The 13,957-nt window shown below is 36.7% G+C and overlaps 1 protein-coding gene across 5 annotated transcripts in view; it reads left to right on the plus strand.

The window, feature by feature from the left end:
* The window catches only part of RFX7 (regulatory factor X7), a 145,397-nt gene that overhangs the window by 88,094 nt on the left and 43,346 nt on the right, over positions 1 to 13,957 (plus strand). For all 5 annotated transcript variants that reach the window (XM_042252418.2, XM_042252419.2, XM_042252420.2 and 2 more), the window contains one exon: positions 12,265 to 12,347. In XM_042252418.2, coding sequence (XP_042108352.1) covers positions 12,265 to 12,347 — 83 coding nt within the window. The remainder of the gene's footprint in view (positions 1 to 12,264; positions 12,348 to 13,957) is intronic.

Consider the following 13,957-nt stretch of genomic DNA (forward strand, 5'->3'; position numbering starts at 1 on the left):
CATAGTTGCTGGGTTCCCAGGGACTATCCTTTATCTCCATGCTATAAAATCAAAAACAAACAAAAAACTTAAAACACAGTGACTGAGAAGATCTAAACCTTATCCTTCCTGCTACAGCCAATCCCCACCACTAGTAGAACCCTAGGATCTTTTCCAGCATCGTACAGAACATTGATAATAACCTTTGCCTCACCTAAATGAGCCAGAGAAATATTACATGATCATTCTGTGATGCTCACTTTTTGTAGAATTTAACTATGGGCAGAAGTGGTCTCCCTAGAGATGGTTCTTATTTGAATCCTTTTTCAGAGGTACTCAAATCTATAGGTTTCTGTATTTTCTATCTATTAGAACCCTAGCAGTATGCCCTTCTGTCAGCATTTCAGTTGATTTTTAGTTGCCTGGACATTTATGTAGCCATGATACATCCTACCATGTTATTCATTATTTCAATTTCAGGGATTTAGCCTCCCTTTTTTACGAAGCCCTAAACATATCACAGAGTATATTTTTAGAGCACATTTATAAAAAATGACCACATGGTTCTCATGGCAAGTTAGGAAACTGAAAATTGCTGAAAATTAAGAATTCTAAGCAAAACGCATTGAAAAATAGAATCCTTATACCTTGACCTTTTTCTCTATCTTCCTTATTCAATCCTATGGAAGAACAGCTTTCACAACTGCTGGGGCCTGAGAGAATATAATATCAGGTATGTTGATTGTTTCCATAAATTAAAAAAAAAAATTATAGAGTAAGGTTCCACTTTCCCCATTCAGCCCTTCTGTCAGTAATGCTGGTGAAGAAAGAGACCTTTTAGTAACTGTGCTCCTAAATCAATGTCTCCTTTCAGGGGAAAAAAAAAATTAGAATTTTTTTCAGATTTTGTTTTGTTTCTGTAGTTTACAAAATAAAAGACAGACCAATTCAAGTACGAAGATCCTATCTTTATATATTTTCCCTCCACATGTGATAATTTAATGGAAGAAACGAATTGGGGATTTTAAGTTTCTGAATTTTAAACGACCACTTCTAAACACAAATTTAAATCAGAACTTCTTTTAAAGCCTTTCTTTGATACTAGTTTGAAAAGAAAAATTTGAAGAACTAATTATGAATGTGATACCCTTGGGTTGGTCCTCTTCCATCAAGACTCTGTCAGTGTCAACCTGACTTGTTCCTTGAAAGGTATTTATATGTCTCAACAGGAGACTTTCTGCTTCTTCTGGAAATAAGAATAATGATCCATTAAAGATTTGCATGAAAGATCCTCATTTAAGTCTTCACTGGTTACCATCTTTATAAATACCAACTGTTACCCAGTTTTGTGACCTTGTTTAGAAAAAAAAAAAGAACCTGACTAATGCTTGAGGGGGAAGTCTCAAAATAAGAAGCACATTACTGCAAAGAAATTTATTTCAAACAGGAGAAATCCTTCTTTATTAATGTTTGAGAAATTGTGGGATAAACCTGATTCATTATGTTCCCTAAGAAAGCAGGAGCAAATCTCTCCACTCAGACTACCTGTGCCAGTAAATAGTGGGAATGTGTTTCCTTACCATCTGCTTGGAGGTTTTAAAGTTGTAGTAATAAAATACTGAAAATACTCCCTGATTCCTCAATTCATCTCGTATGTTTTCATAGTTCAAAGGCAAATGTCCTGAGCAGACAAGCTGAAACACAAAAAATTAACTCAGTTGTTTGAAATAAAGAATATTGTTTCAGGTGTTTTTTAAATAACAGAAGACAAGTGGAAAGTTACACTTTTTCTTTTCCAAGTCCAACCTGGTAAAAGCTTTTGTTTCTGACCTATTCTAATATCACGGTTGTCAGAAGTATCTTCTAATTGCAGTAACATCTTGATGGCTTATGAGGGAATAGTATCCATGTTTTTCTGCACTTACCTGAGGAAAGTCAGTGCTGGTGGAACATTGTCTTCAATAACTTGTGGTCAAGTCTGACACTCACATAGAATCTAGGAACCCTGCTCTTGTGGTATAACTCTTCTAAGTTGGTGAAGGTGACCGGGCTAAATGTTTCCTAAATTTCTTAAGATACCTTGCTTTTTCAAATAAAAGATTCTATATTTGTTGGTTGAATTTGAATTATAAACTCTCTTGCCAAAATGTGACTTTCAGCAAGTATATATTTCAAAGTAATATTTATGTAATGTGTGTTAGGTCACTTCAGTTGTGTCCAACTCTTTGAGACCCTATGGACTGTAGTCCCCCAGGTAATAATAACCTAACATAGAAATATTTTATAAATTTCTTTTAATCCTCATGAAAATTCATGGGTGTTTTATCAGTGTTTCACAGACTTGAAAATTAATGCTCATCTTGCTTAATATCACAAAGCTAATAAGGGGCAAATCTGGAACTCAGATCCAGGCCTTCTGATTCTGTATCCTGTACCTGACCACTATATCCTGCTGTTTTAGATAGATCAGATTTGAAAGACCCAGCACTCATGCTCAAGTAGCAGCTGCTTTATTCATCATATTATATACTGTAGGTTGTTTCTCCTTATTGGCTACTAATTTATTAATAAGAGACTTGCTTATTAACCTCAAGTTTCTAAAAGCTCCATCAAAGCTGCTTTCTTACTATACTAATCAGTTACCAGGTGATTTATGAAAAGTCTGTTCCACAGGTTCCAGAGGGATCAGTGAATCATACATTATACTATATGATCCTCTCAGACATAAGTTGTCAGATTTTTTTCTAAATTAAATTCCAACTCAGTTGAAGTTGCTTTTAAATATTGAAAGTAAATATGGCATTGTTTTTAACCTTTGATTTTCAAGGTTCATGCTCCAGACAGCTGAGTCAGAAACTCTTGCCATCTTTAGCAATCTCTCCAAGTGACTCTGACGTATGGTAAAAGTGGATAAACTCAAATGATGAATAATAGGATAGCTTCATCCTCAATCAGAAAATTTAAAATAAAACAGTGGGTGGGATACTTTTTCATACTTATAAGATTAGCTAAAATGTAAATCTTAAGCTTTCATAAGGATGTGGAGAAATTGTAGCTTTGCTTTTGGTAAACAAATTGGCTTAATAGTTTTGGGGAGCAGTTTGGGAATACCAGCAAAGTTAAAGATGTGCATCTTATATGACCAAGTACGTCTACTTTTAGGTAGCCGCATACTATAACAGAAACTCCTGCACAAGGATACAGCAGTCACAAATAAGAATTTTTATTGTGGTACTATTTGAAATAATGAAATTGTCTATCATAAAGAAATGGATAAACTGGTTTTAGTCCATATAACAAACACTACTGTATACTCTAAAAACTTAGAGAATTCTGAAGCAAATATGGCAAAAAGTTAACATCTTTTAATATGGATGGTGATAGATGTGTTCTTTCTGTACTTTGGTTGAAATACTTTATTGTTTTAAATTTAAAAATTAAATGGGGTATTGAAAGAAGTATCATCTGGCTGTGTCATACATTTTCAGTTTTTGCCTCAAAAAGGTGTCGATAAACTAGAATTTTCAATCTAGTTGAGGAGGAAGGTGTAAGTAGACACCAAAAAAAATTGCTTTGAACAATCAATAAATGTGAATTAATTGAGTTTAAAACCCTTAGTAATTGCTATGGCCCAAAGTAAACAGACAAACAGGCTCTTATAGGATCATGTATGATCATGTAGGCAAAATTTATTAGAATTGAAATGGCAACCCACTCCAGTGTTCTTGCCTGGAGAATCCCAGGGCCGGTGGAGCCTGGTGGGCTGCCATCTATGGGGTCGCACAGAGTCAGACACGACTGAAGTGACTTAGCTTAGCTTTTTTTTTTTAAAGTAAAGTAGATGAAAGCATGAAGGCTATATAGTCTGAGCTGTATATTCTTAACATTTTTTTTACCCATGTCTCAATTTGATAAAAGTAAATAGCTTGGTGATTTACGATTCATTCAGGTATGACCTAAATCAAATCCCTTATGATTAAACAGTGGAAGTGAGAAATAGATTTAAGGGACTAGATCTGATAGATAGAGTGCCTGATGAACTATGGAATGAGGTTTGTGACATTGTACAGGAGACACTGATCAAGACCATTCCCATGGAAAAGAAATGCAAAAAAGCAAAATGGCTGTCTGGGGAGGCCTTACAAATAGCTGTGAAAAGAAGAGAAGCGAAAAGCAAAGGAGAAAAGGAAAGATAGAAGCATCTGAATGCAGAGTTCCTGAGAATAGCAAGGAGAGATAGGAAAGCCTTCCTCAGCGATCAGTGCAAAGAAATAGAGGAAAACAACAGAATGGGAAAGACTAGAGATCTCTTCAAGAAAATTAGAGATACCAAGAGAACATTTCACGCAAAGATGGGCTCAATAAAGGACAGAAATGGTATGGACCTAACAGAAGCAGAAGATATTAAGAAGAGGTGGCAAGAATACACAGAAGAACTGTACAAAAAAGATCTTCAAGACCAAGATAATCATGATGGTGTGATCATTCACCTAGAGCCAGACATCCTGGAATGTGAAGTCAAGTGGGCCTTAGAAAGCATCACTACAAACAAAGCTAGTGGAGGTGATGGAATTCTACTTGAGCTGTTTCAAATCCTGAAAGATGATGCTGTGAAAGTGCTGCACTCGATATGCCAGCAAATTTGGAAAACTCAGCAGTGGCCACAGGACTGGAAAAAGTTAGTTTTCATTCCAGTCCCAAGGAAAGGCAATGCCAAAGAATGCTCGGACTACCGCACAATTGCACTCATCTCACATGCTAGTAAAGTAATGCTCAAAATTCTCCAAGCCAGGCTTCAGCAATACATGAACCGTGAACTCCCTGATGTTCAAGCTGGTTTTAGAAAAGGCAGAGGAACCAGAGATCAAATTGTCCACATCTACTGGATCATGGAAAAGGCAAGAGAGTTCCAGGAAAACATCTATTTCTGCTTTATTGACTATGCCAAAGCCTTTGACTATGTGGATCACAGTAAACTGTGGAAAATTCTAAAAGAGATGGGAATACCAGACCAGCTGACCTGCCTCTTGAGAAACCTGTATGTAGGTCAGCAAGCAACAGTTAGAATTGGACATGGAACAACAGATTAGTTCCAAATAGGAAAAGGAGTACGTCAAGGCTGTATATTGTCACCCTGCTTATTTAACTTCTATGCAGAGTACATCATGAGACACGCTGGACTGGAAGAAGCACAAGCTGGAATCAAGATTGCTGGGAGAAATATCAATAACCTCAGATATGCAGATGACACCACCCTTATGGCAGAAAGTGAAGAGGAACTAAAAAGCCTCTTGATGAAAGTGAAAGTGGAGAGTGAAAAAGTTGGCTTGAAGCTCAACATTCAGAAAACGAAGATCATGGCATCTGGTCCCATCACTTCATGGGAAATAGATGGCAAACACTAGAAACAGTGTCAGACTTTATTTTTTTTAGGCTCCAAAATCACTGCAGATGGTTACTGCAGCCATGAAATTAAAAGACGCTTACTCCTTGAAAGAAAAGTTATGACCAACCTAGATAGCATATTGAAAAGCAGAGATATTACTTTGCCAACAAAGGTCCGTCTAGTCAAAGCTATGGTTTTTCCTGTGGTCATGTATGGATGTGAGAGTTGGACTGTGAAGAAAGCTGAGCGCCAAAGAATTGATGCTTTTGAACTGTGGTATTGGAGAAGACTCTTGCGAGTCCCTGGGACTGCAAGGAGATCCAACCAGTCCATTCTGAAGGAGATCACTCACCAGTAGTTTGGCCACCTCATGTGAAGAGTTGACTCATTGGAAAAGACTCTGATGCTGGGAGGGATTGGGGGCAGGAGGAGAAGGGCACTACAGAGGATGAGATGGCTGGATGGCATCACTGACTCGATGGATGTGAGTCTGAGTGAACTCAGGGAGTTGGTGATGGACAGGGAAGCCTGGTGTGCTGCGATTCATGGGGTTCCAAAGAGTTGGACACGACTGAGCAACTGAGCTGAACTGAAATAGCTTGGCTAGTATAATTTGAAATTTCAAAATAAGTTAAATACTGTTCTAAAAATGAATGAAAGCTTTTGTGATTAGAGAGGAGCCCATTTCCTCTCTCAACGTTTTATTTACATAGAGGAAAAGGTTTAACTTTCTATATTAATCAGGAGGGGCAAGGCGATGCTGCCAAAACAAAGGAAGCCTGAAATATCAGTGGCCTAACCAGAAGAACTTGTTTTCATTCACATTATATGTATAGCACAAATCACTGGAGTCCCCTGCTCCACATAGTCCCTCAGGAACCCACATTGACAAACATTGCCATGTTGTAGCCTCACCACTGAAACACAGGACTCCCAAGGTGCCACAAAGGGGGTTAAAGGATATTCAGATCAGTTCAGTCACTCAGTCGTGTCTGCCTCTCTGTGACCCCATGGACTACGTCATGCCAGGCTTCCCTGTCTATCACCAACTCCTGGAGTTTACTCAAACTCATGTCCATATTGTCAGTGATGCCATCCAACCATCTCATCGTCTGTCATCCCCTTCTCTTACCTTCAGTTTTTCCCAGCATCAGGGTCTTTGTTCCAGTGAGTCAGTTCTTCGCATCAGGTGCCCTCAGTATTGGAATCTGATTGTTTGCTCTGTGCTTTTCTTTCTTGGATGTGAAAGGGCAAAGCATTATCTAGGCCATTTGCAACATTAGGTCTGTAATATTCCTTTTGAAAGTTTTCATACTCAAAGTTTCTGAAAAAACACCTGTATAAAGATATGCTTATGTAAATGGGATGACTGACACACAAGGTCTGCTTACCTACTTGAGACTAAACAAGGAGATTTTTGCCGAAAATTCTTCAGAGTAGTTTCCTAGAATGTCTTTGACATCTGAATCAAACTTCAGTTCCAAGATTACTTTTGGAAGAGAGAAGCCTCATAAGCTTTTGGGCAAGATTTTCAACTACAGTCATGGGAACTTATCACCTTAGTTCATTAAACAAACTAGATAGTACCTAAGGTTCCCCCTAAACTTGAAGACACTTTTAATATCTTTGCTTTGAGAACTTCTCTCTTTATTGAGAACTTCACTTCTTCGACTCAAGAAAATGGAAGACTTTTAAGCCTAATAAATAGGGATGTTGATAATTGTCATTTGAAGTTTCAGGTCAGATATTCAGATATGTCTGCCACATATATCAAGCTCTATTAAAAATTGTAGTGTTTATTGTTGTTAAATATACATAACATAAAGTTTCCCATTCGTACTATTTAGCATAGTCACAGTGTTATGTAAACATCACCTCTACCCAGTTCTGAAGCATTTTCATCACCCCAAGGAAACCCACTAAGTGATCAGTCCTCTTAGTGCCCTCCTGCCATTTCCTGGCAGCCACTAATCTTTCTCTCTCCATGGATTTGACTGTTCTGGATATTTCATAATAGTGAAAGCATTTGATAAATGGTTTTTTGTTTCTGACTTCTCTCACCTAGCATAATGTTTTCAAAGGTTCATCCACGTTGTAGCATATGTTAATGCATTATTTCATTTTATGGCGAAATTTTAAAATTATAATTTTTAAAAATGTATGCAGTTTTTTTTCCCTAATGCTCTAAAAATAAAACAGCTTTGTCGTTCATTTCATAAATCCATCAAGCATACTTCTTTTTGAAAATTAATGAATCTCCACATGGAACAAAACTTTACTCTTGATGTTTAAATCTTTATATAGTATATCAAATAATCTGGTGTTTAACATACTTGCCACATGATATTCTTGCCTTGATATAATCAAGCAAAGTTAAGGTCTTATACACCACGAATCATTGTTTTGGAGGCCAGTGATTAGCTGTAAGTGACAGGTGTATCCAAAACCAAAATTCCCATGGTAAACTCAGCTTCACTGGACTAGAATTCCATCACTATACACTTAAGTCATTTTGTTCTCATTTGCTTCTTAGAATTTTGATGTCAGTTTTAGTAAACTCTCCAATTATTTTCTTCTGTGTGTTGAGTCCCACATAACAAAAGAGTAATTGACAGTAGTAATTTTTCACTGTTTGAAAGATAAATTAAAGGATGCGGCAGTGAGTTTGATCTTTTTCAAAACGATTCCATCTTTGAATCATCTCTTTGGCACTTTATCCTAATTTGGATTATCTTCTGAATTCCTTCTGGAATTTCTTCTCTCCTCTTTTCTCTAGTATATATAAAAGTTGAAAACTATAGAAACCAAGGTTTTTCCAACAGTATAAAGTGTTTTTTTAGTATTAGTCATCAAAAATGGTGGGTTTTTTGTTTGATATTTTAAGTGAGGTGTAACTGATGTAACTTTATATTAATTTCAGGTGTACAACATAATGATTCGGTATTTGTATATATAGGTATACCTTGTTTTATTGCATTTTATTACACTTTACAGATATTATTTTTTATAAATTGAAGGTTAGTGGTAAGTCTCCCTGCATTATCAGATGATGTGTTAGCATCTTTTTAAGCAATAAAATACTTCTAATTAAAGTATGTGCCTACCCCCACAGGTAAAAGTATGTGCCTTGTTTTTTAAATACAATGCTGTTGCATACTTGATAGACTATATTTCAGGGTAAAGGTAACTTTTGGAGAAGGAAATGGCAGTACATTTTCACATTTTCCAGTATTCTTGCCTGGAGAATTCCATGGACAGAGGAGCCAGGTGGGCTACAGTCTATGGGGTCACAAATAGTCAGACACGACTTAGCAACTCAGCACGAGCAAAGATAATTTTTATATGCATAAGAAACCAAAAATTTATGTGACTCACTTTATTGTAGTATTTGTTTTATTGTGGTGGTCTAAGACTGAACCTGTAGTACCTCCAAGGTATGCTTGTATTATAAAATGATCACTGCAATAAATCTGGTTAACCTTTATCACCATACATAGCTACAAAATTTTTTTTTTATAATGAGAACTTTGGAGATCTATCCTGGCTGCTTTCAAATTATATTCACCATGCTATACATTATATCCCTGTGACTTACTCATTTTATAACTAGAAATTTGTACCTTATGACCCCCTTCTTCCACTCCCACTACCTACACTCCCTTCCCCCACCTCAGGCTGCTACCAATCATCACAGTATCCGTGGGCTCAGAGTTTTTGTCTGTTTTATTGTTGTTTTTAGATTCCCCATAAAAGGAAGATCATATGATATTTATCCTTCTCTGTCTGACTTGTTTTACTTAGCATAGTGCCCTCAAGGTCCATTCATGTTGCCACAAATGGCAAGATTTCACTCATTTTTATGGCTGAATAATATTCCATTAAGAAAGAGAGTTTACCCAAGGGGGAAAAAAAAAAAAGATGTTTTGTATTGCATTTTCTTAGACTTTGCCCATAATAATACTCATGGGTTTTTTGGCAACATAAACTTTTTTATTTAATGTGAAAGACTCTGTTGGGTTTAAGTGGGTGATGTTAATAATATTCAACAAGAGGTATTTTAGGAACTCTGTTTAAGACAGATTAAAGTGGGGAAAGATAGATGCAGGCAAAACAGATAGATATTTTTCAGTAACTCAAGAATCATTATGGGCCAAAGAACTAAACAGACATTTCTCCAAAGAAGACATACAGATGGCTAACAAACACATGAAAAGATGCTCAACATCACTCATTATCAGAGAAATGCAAATCAAAACCACAGTGAGGTACCATTTCATGCCAGTCAGAATGGCTACTATCCAAAAGTCTACAACCAGTAAATGCTGGAGAAGGTGTGGAGAAAAGGGAACCCTCTTACACAGTTGGTGGGAATGCAAACTAGTACAGCCACTATGGAGAACAGTGTGGAGATTCCTTAAAAAACTGGAAATTGAACTGCCATATGACCCAGCAATCCCACTGCTGGGCATACACACCAAGGAAACCATAATCGAAAGAGACACGTGTACCCCAGTGTTCATCGCAGCACTGTTTATAATAGTCAGGACATGGAAGCAACCTAGATGTCCATCAGCAGACGAATACATAAGAAAGCTGTGGTACATATACACAATGGAGCATTATTCAGCCATTAAAAAGAATATATTTGAATCAGTTCTAATGAGGTGGATGAAACTGGAGCCTATTATACAGAGTGAAGTAAGTCAGAATGAAAAATACCAATACAGTATACTAACACATATATATGAAATTTAGAAAGACAGTAATGATAACCCTGTATGTGAGACAGCAAAAGAGACACAGATGTATAGAACAGTCTTTTGGACTCTGTGGGAGAGGGCGAGGGCGGGATGATATGGGAGAATGGCATTGAAACATGTATAATATCATATGTGAAATGAATTGCCAGTCCAGGTTTGATGCATGAGACAGGATGCTCAGGGCTGGTGCACTGGGTTGACCCAGAGGGTTGGTATGGGGAGGGAGGAGGGAGTGGGGTTCAGGATGGGGAACACGTGTACACCCATGGCAGATTCATGTTGATGTATGGCAAAACCAGTACAATATTGTAAAGTAATTAGCCTTCAATTAAAATTAATAAATTTATATTTAAAAAATCAAAATAAAAAGAATCATTGTACGTTACTTCAGGGCAGGGACTATTGTGTTGTTCATCTATTTCCAGCCTTTATATAGTTTGTGATACACAAGTTAACACTTATCATTTATGGAATGTTACACAAAATAAAATTAGTGAATAAATAAATGAGTAAATGAGTTCTCCTTTATTGTTGAAAGAAAGACAGCTAAAGACTTAAACTAATGTAGTGGCTGGGAAAATAAAGAGACTGGAAGAACATGGGGGAAAGAGTTAAGAAGTCTAAATGGAAGATTCAAATGGAACACAACAAGAGGAACAAAACTAGGCAGACTCCGAAACTGAACACTGGGAAACTAGAGAAAAGAAGATGTTAAATAACAGTTTTGAAAGGAAATGTCTGTGTTTCTATAGGATTTTTGTTGTTGTTGTAGAGGGGAAAGTTATATAAAATATTGCTGGTCAGTCTATCAGATATTAGAACTAATTGGAAAATACCCCATAGACAGTGGAATGAAAACAATGTAGATTTGAGAGTTGATTCCATGTAATTGATTAAATCATTCTGTGGATAGATTCTAAGATTAAACTGTTTTTTAATGAATTCTGGTGAAAATAAGAATAAGGCTAAATTATATCAGTTTATGCTTTTTAAATAAATTGGATCTGTGTTTAGTTGTACTTTATTATGTAAGGATTCTGTCACCAAAAATGCCAGTAATCTGTCTATATTTTCCATTACAGTGCAATTCAATTGTAATGAATTAGGTTGCCAAAATGTTATATATGTTTTTATTACCGTAGGATTTATGGCAGATTTTAAACTATCTTGTGGCAAACTCAGCTGGGAAGACAACTATACAGTCCTCTGAACAGTGGAAATTATTTTAAAGGTTACGTTTATAGACTAAATGACAAAAGTTGCAGAACAGTAGTGACAGACAATCTTACAAATAGACTCTACGAGTAGCACCCACTGTTGCAAGTCAGAGAGGAATTACATCTGCCTTGTGTGAAAGTGACTATTGTTTGCACTTTGGTACAGTTGGCCCTATGGGTCCAGAGGTTCTGTGCTTGCAGTTTCCACCAACCCAGGATCACATTTGATTCCTCGGTTATGGTGCTTAAGGAGGACCGACTGTATACCACAATTTTATGTAAAGGACTTGTGCATTTGTGTATTTTGGTATCCACAGTTGGGGAGAAGGGAGTTCCTAGAACCAGTTATCCACAGATACTGAGGAATAACTGGATTTTTAAACCTCAGCTCCACCCCCATTGACAGTAGCATCATTAGTCACATGTTCTAGATTTTTGAGAATTAGAAAAGAATCCTAGAAATTATCTCATTCATTTTACATTTTTCAGGAAAACCTGATAAGGCATGGAAGTCTTACAACCAGTTAAGTGGTTAGGCTATTAGTAAATAGTCTCTTGACTCCCAGTCTAGTAATTTTTCTTTAATATTGTACAACCCTCCTTCTTTAAATGAGGTTTAAAATGAGGAATTTTTGTCTCAGCCTTGATTTGATTTTCTTTATGCCTAGGATGTAAGAATTAATAAGAAAGTACCATTTTCTCTTACTAATCAGTATTTTATACACAATAAATTTGTCAAACAACATGACTGTATTATTTTACTGATGAGAAAAAAGCCTAGATTTTGTTTGCTTTGGCAAGTGACTCATTCCATCTGGTTTAAATTTAGATAGTATTTTTTTAGGAAGATGTTAGTAAATTTTGTTGAGAGAAAAACAATTTTTAAAATGATCTTTGTGTTTTAATCCTTTTTAACTAACAGCAAGAAGTTGAGAAGTTTACAGACCTAGAGAAACTCTACCTCTACCTTCAGCTGCCTTCTGGTCTCAGCAATGGAGAGAAAAGGTATATTTCTTCTTGTCTTTGCCTCAGTTACAGTGTTTATATGTGTGTTGTGATTGTTACTATTTGGCACTATTCCTAAAATCATCAGAAAATGACTGGCAAAACAGTAGATACTTTAGTCTTTGATCATATTTGGTTAAGTGTTTACCCATAGTTTTTGCTAGTTTATTTGTGTACCTGGGTACATTTATGTACCTGAGTCAGTCAGTTCAGTCACTCAGTCATGTCTGACTCTTTGTGACCCCGTGAACCGCAGAACGCCAGGCCTCCCTGTCCATCACCAACTCCTGGAGTTTACCCAAATTCATGTCTATTGAGTCGGTGAGGCCATCTAACCATCTCATCCTCTGTCATCCCCTTCTCCTCCTGCCCTCAATCTTTCCCAGCATCAGGGTCTTTTCCAATGAGTCAGTTCTTCATATTAGGTGGCCAAAGTATTGGCATTTCAGCTTCAACATCAGTCCTTCCAATGAACACCCAGGATTGATCTGCTTTAGGATGGACTGGTTGGATCTCCTTGCAGTCCAAGGAACTCTCAAGAATCTTCTCCAACACCACAGTTCAAAAGCATCAATTCTTTGGCACTCAGCTTTCATTATAGTCCAACTGTCACATCCATACATGACCACTGGAAAAACCATAGCCTTGATTAGACGGACTTTTGTTGACAAAGTAATGTCTCTGCTTTTGAATATGCTGTCTAGGTTGGTCATAACTTTCCTTCCAAGGAGCAAGCGTCTTTTAATTTCATGGCTGCAGTCACCATCTGCAGTGATTTTGGAGCCCAGAAACATAAAGTCAGCCACTGTTTCCCCATCTATTTCCCATGAAGTGATGGGACCAGATGCCATGATCGTTTTCTGAATGTTGAGCGTTAAGCCAACGTTTTCACTTTCATCAAGAGGCCTTTTAGTTCTTCTTCACTTTCTGCCATAAGGGTGGTGTCATCTGCATATCTGAGGTTATTGATATTTCTCCTGGCAATCTTGATTCCAGCTTGTGCTTCCTCCAGCCCAGTGTTTCTCATGATGTACTCTGCATAGAAGTTAAATAAGCAGGGTGACAATATACAGCCTTGACATACTCCTTTTCCTATTTGGAACCAGTCTGTTGTTCCATGTCCATTTCTAACTGTTGCTTTCTGACCTGCCTACAGGTTTCTCAAGAGGCAGGTCAGGTGGTCTGGTATTCCCGTCTCTTTCAGAATTTTCCACAGTTTATTGAGTACCTGAGTAAATGCTATGAAATGCAATTGGCTTATGTTTTATAAATAGATCAATATATTTATGCAATGTGGAAGATTTTGAAAATTGAACTGAAAAATCAAAGAATAAACATAACTATTGTGAACTAAGTGTAAGAATTTTTTTAGGTTGTCAGGTAAGCAGATCACAGAATTTTAAAAAGGGAGGAAAAAGTGAATTGTCTGTATGGCACATGAATTTATGATCAATGTGTGATGTTTTGAGTGCTTGGGTATTACTTTGTTTTCATTAGTAAAAACATGTAATAGCCTCATTTAGAAAATGTAGAGAAAAGTTGTTGATTCATACCTTCTACTCTGAGTTTCTCTACCCTTTTAAAATTTCTCAGAATTTATTTCATTTATA

This window comes from Ovis aries, chromosome 7, assembly GCF_016772045.2.
Source record: "Ovis aries strain OAR_USU_Benz2616 breed Rambouillet chromosome 7, ARS-UI_Ramb_v3.0, whole genome shotgun sequence".
Taxonomy (NCBI): Eukaryota; Metazoa; Chordata; class Mammalia; order Artiodactyla; family Bovidae; genus Ovis; species Ovis aries.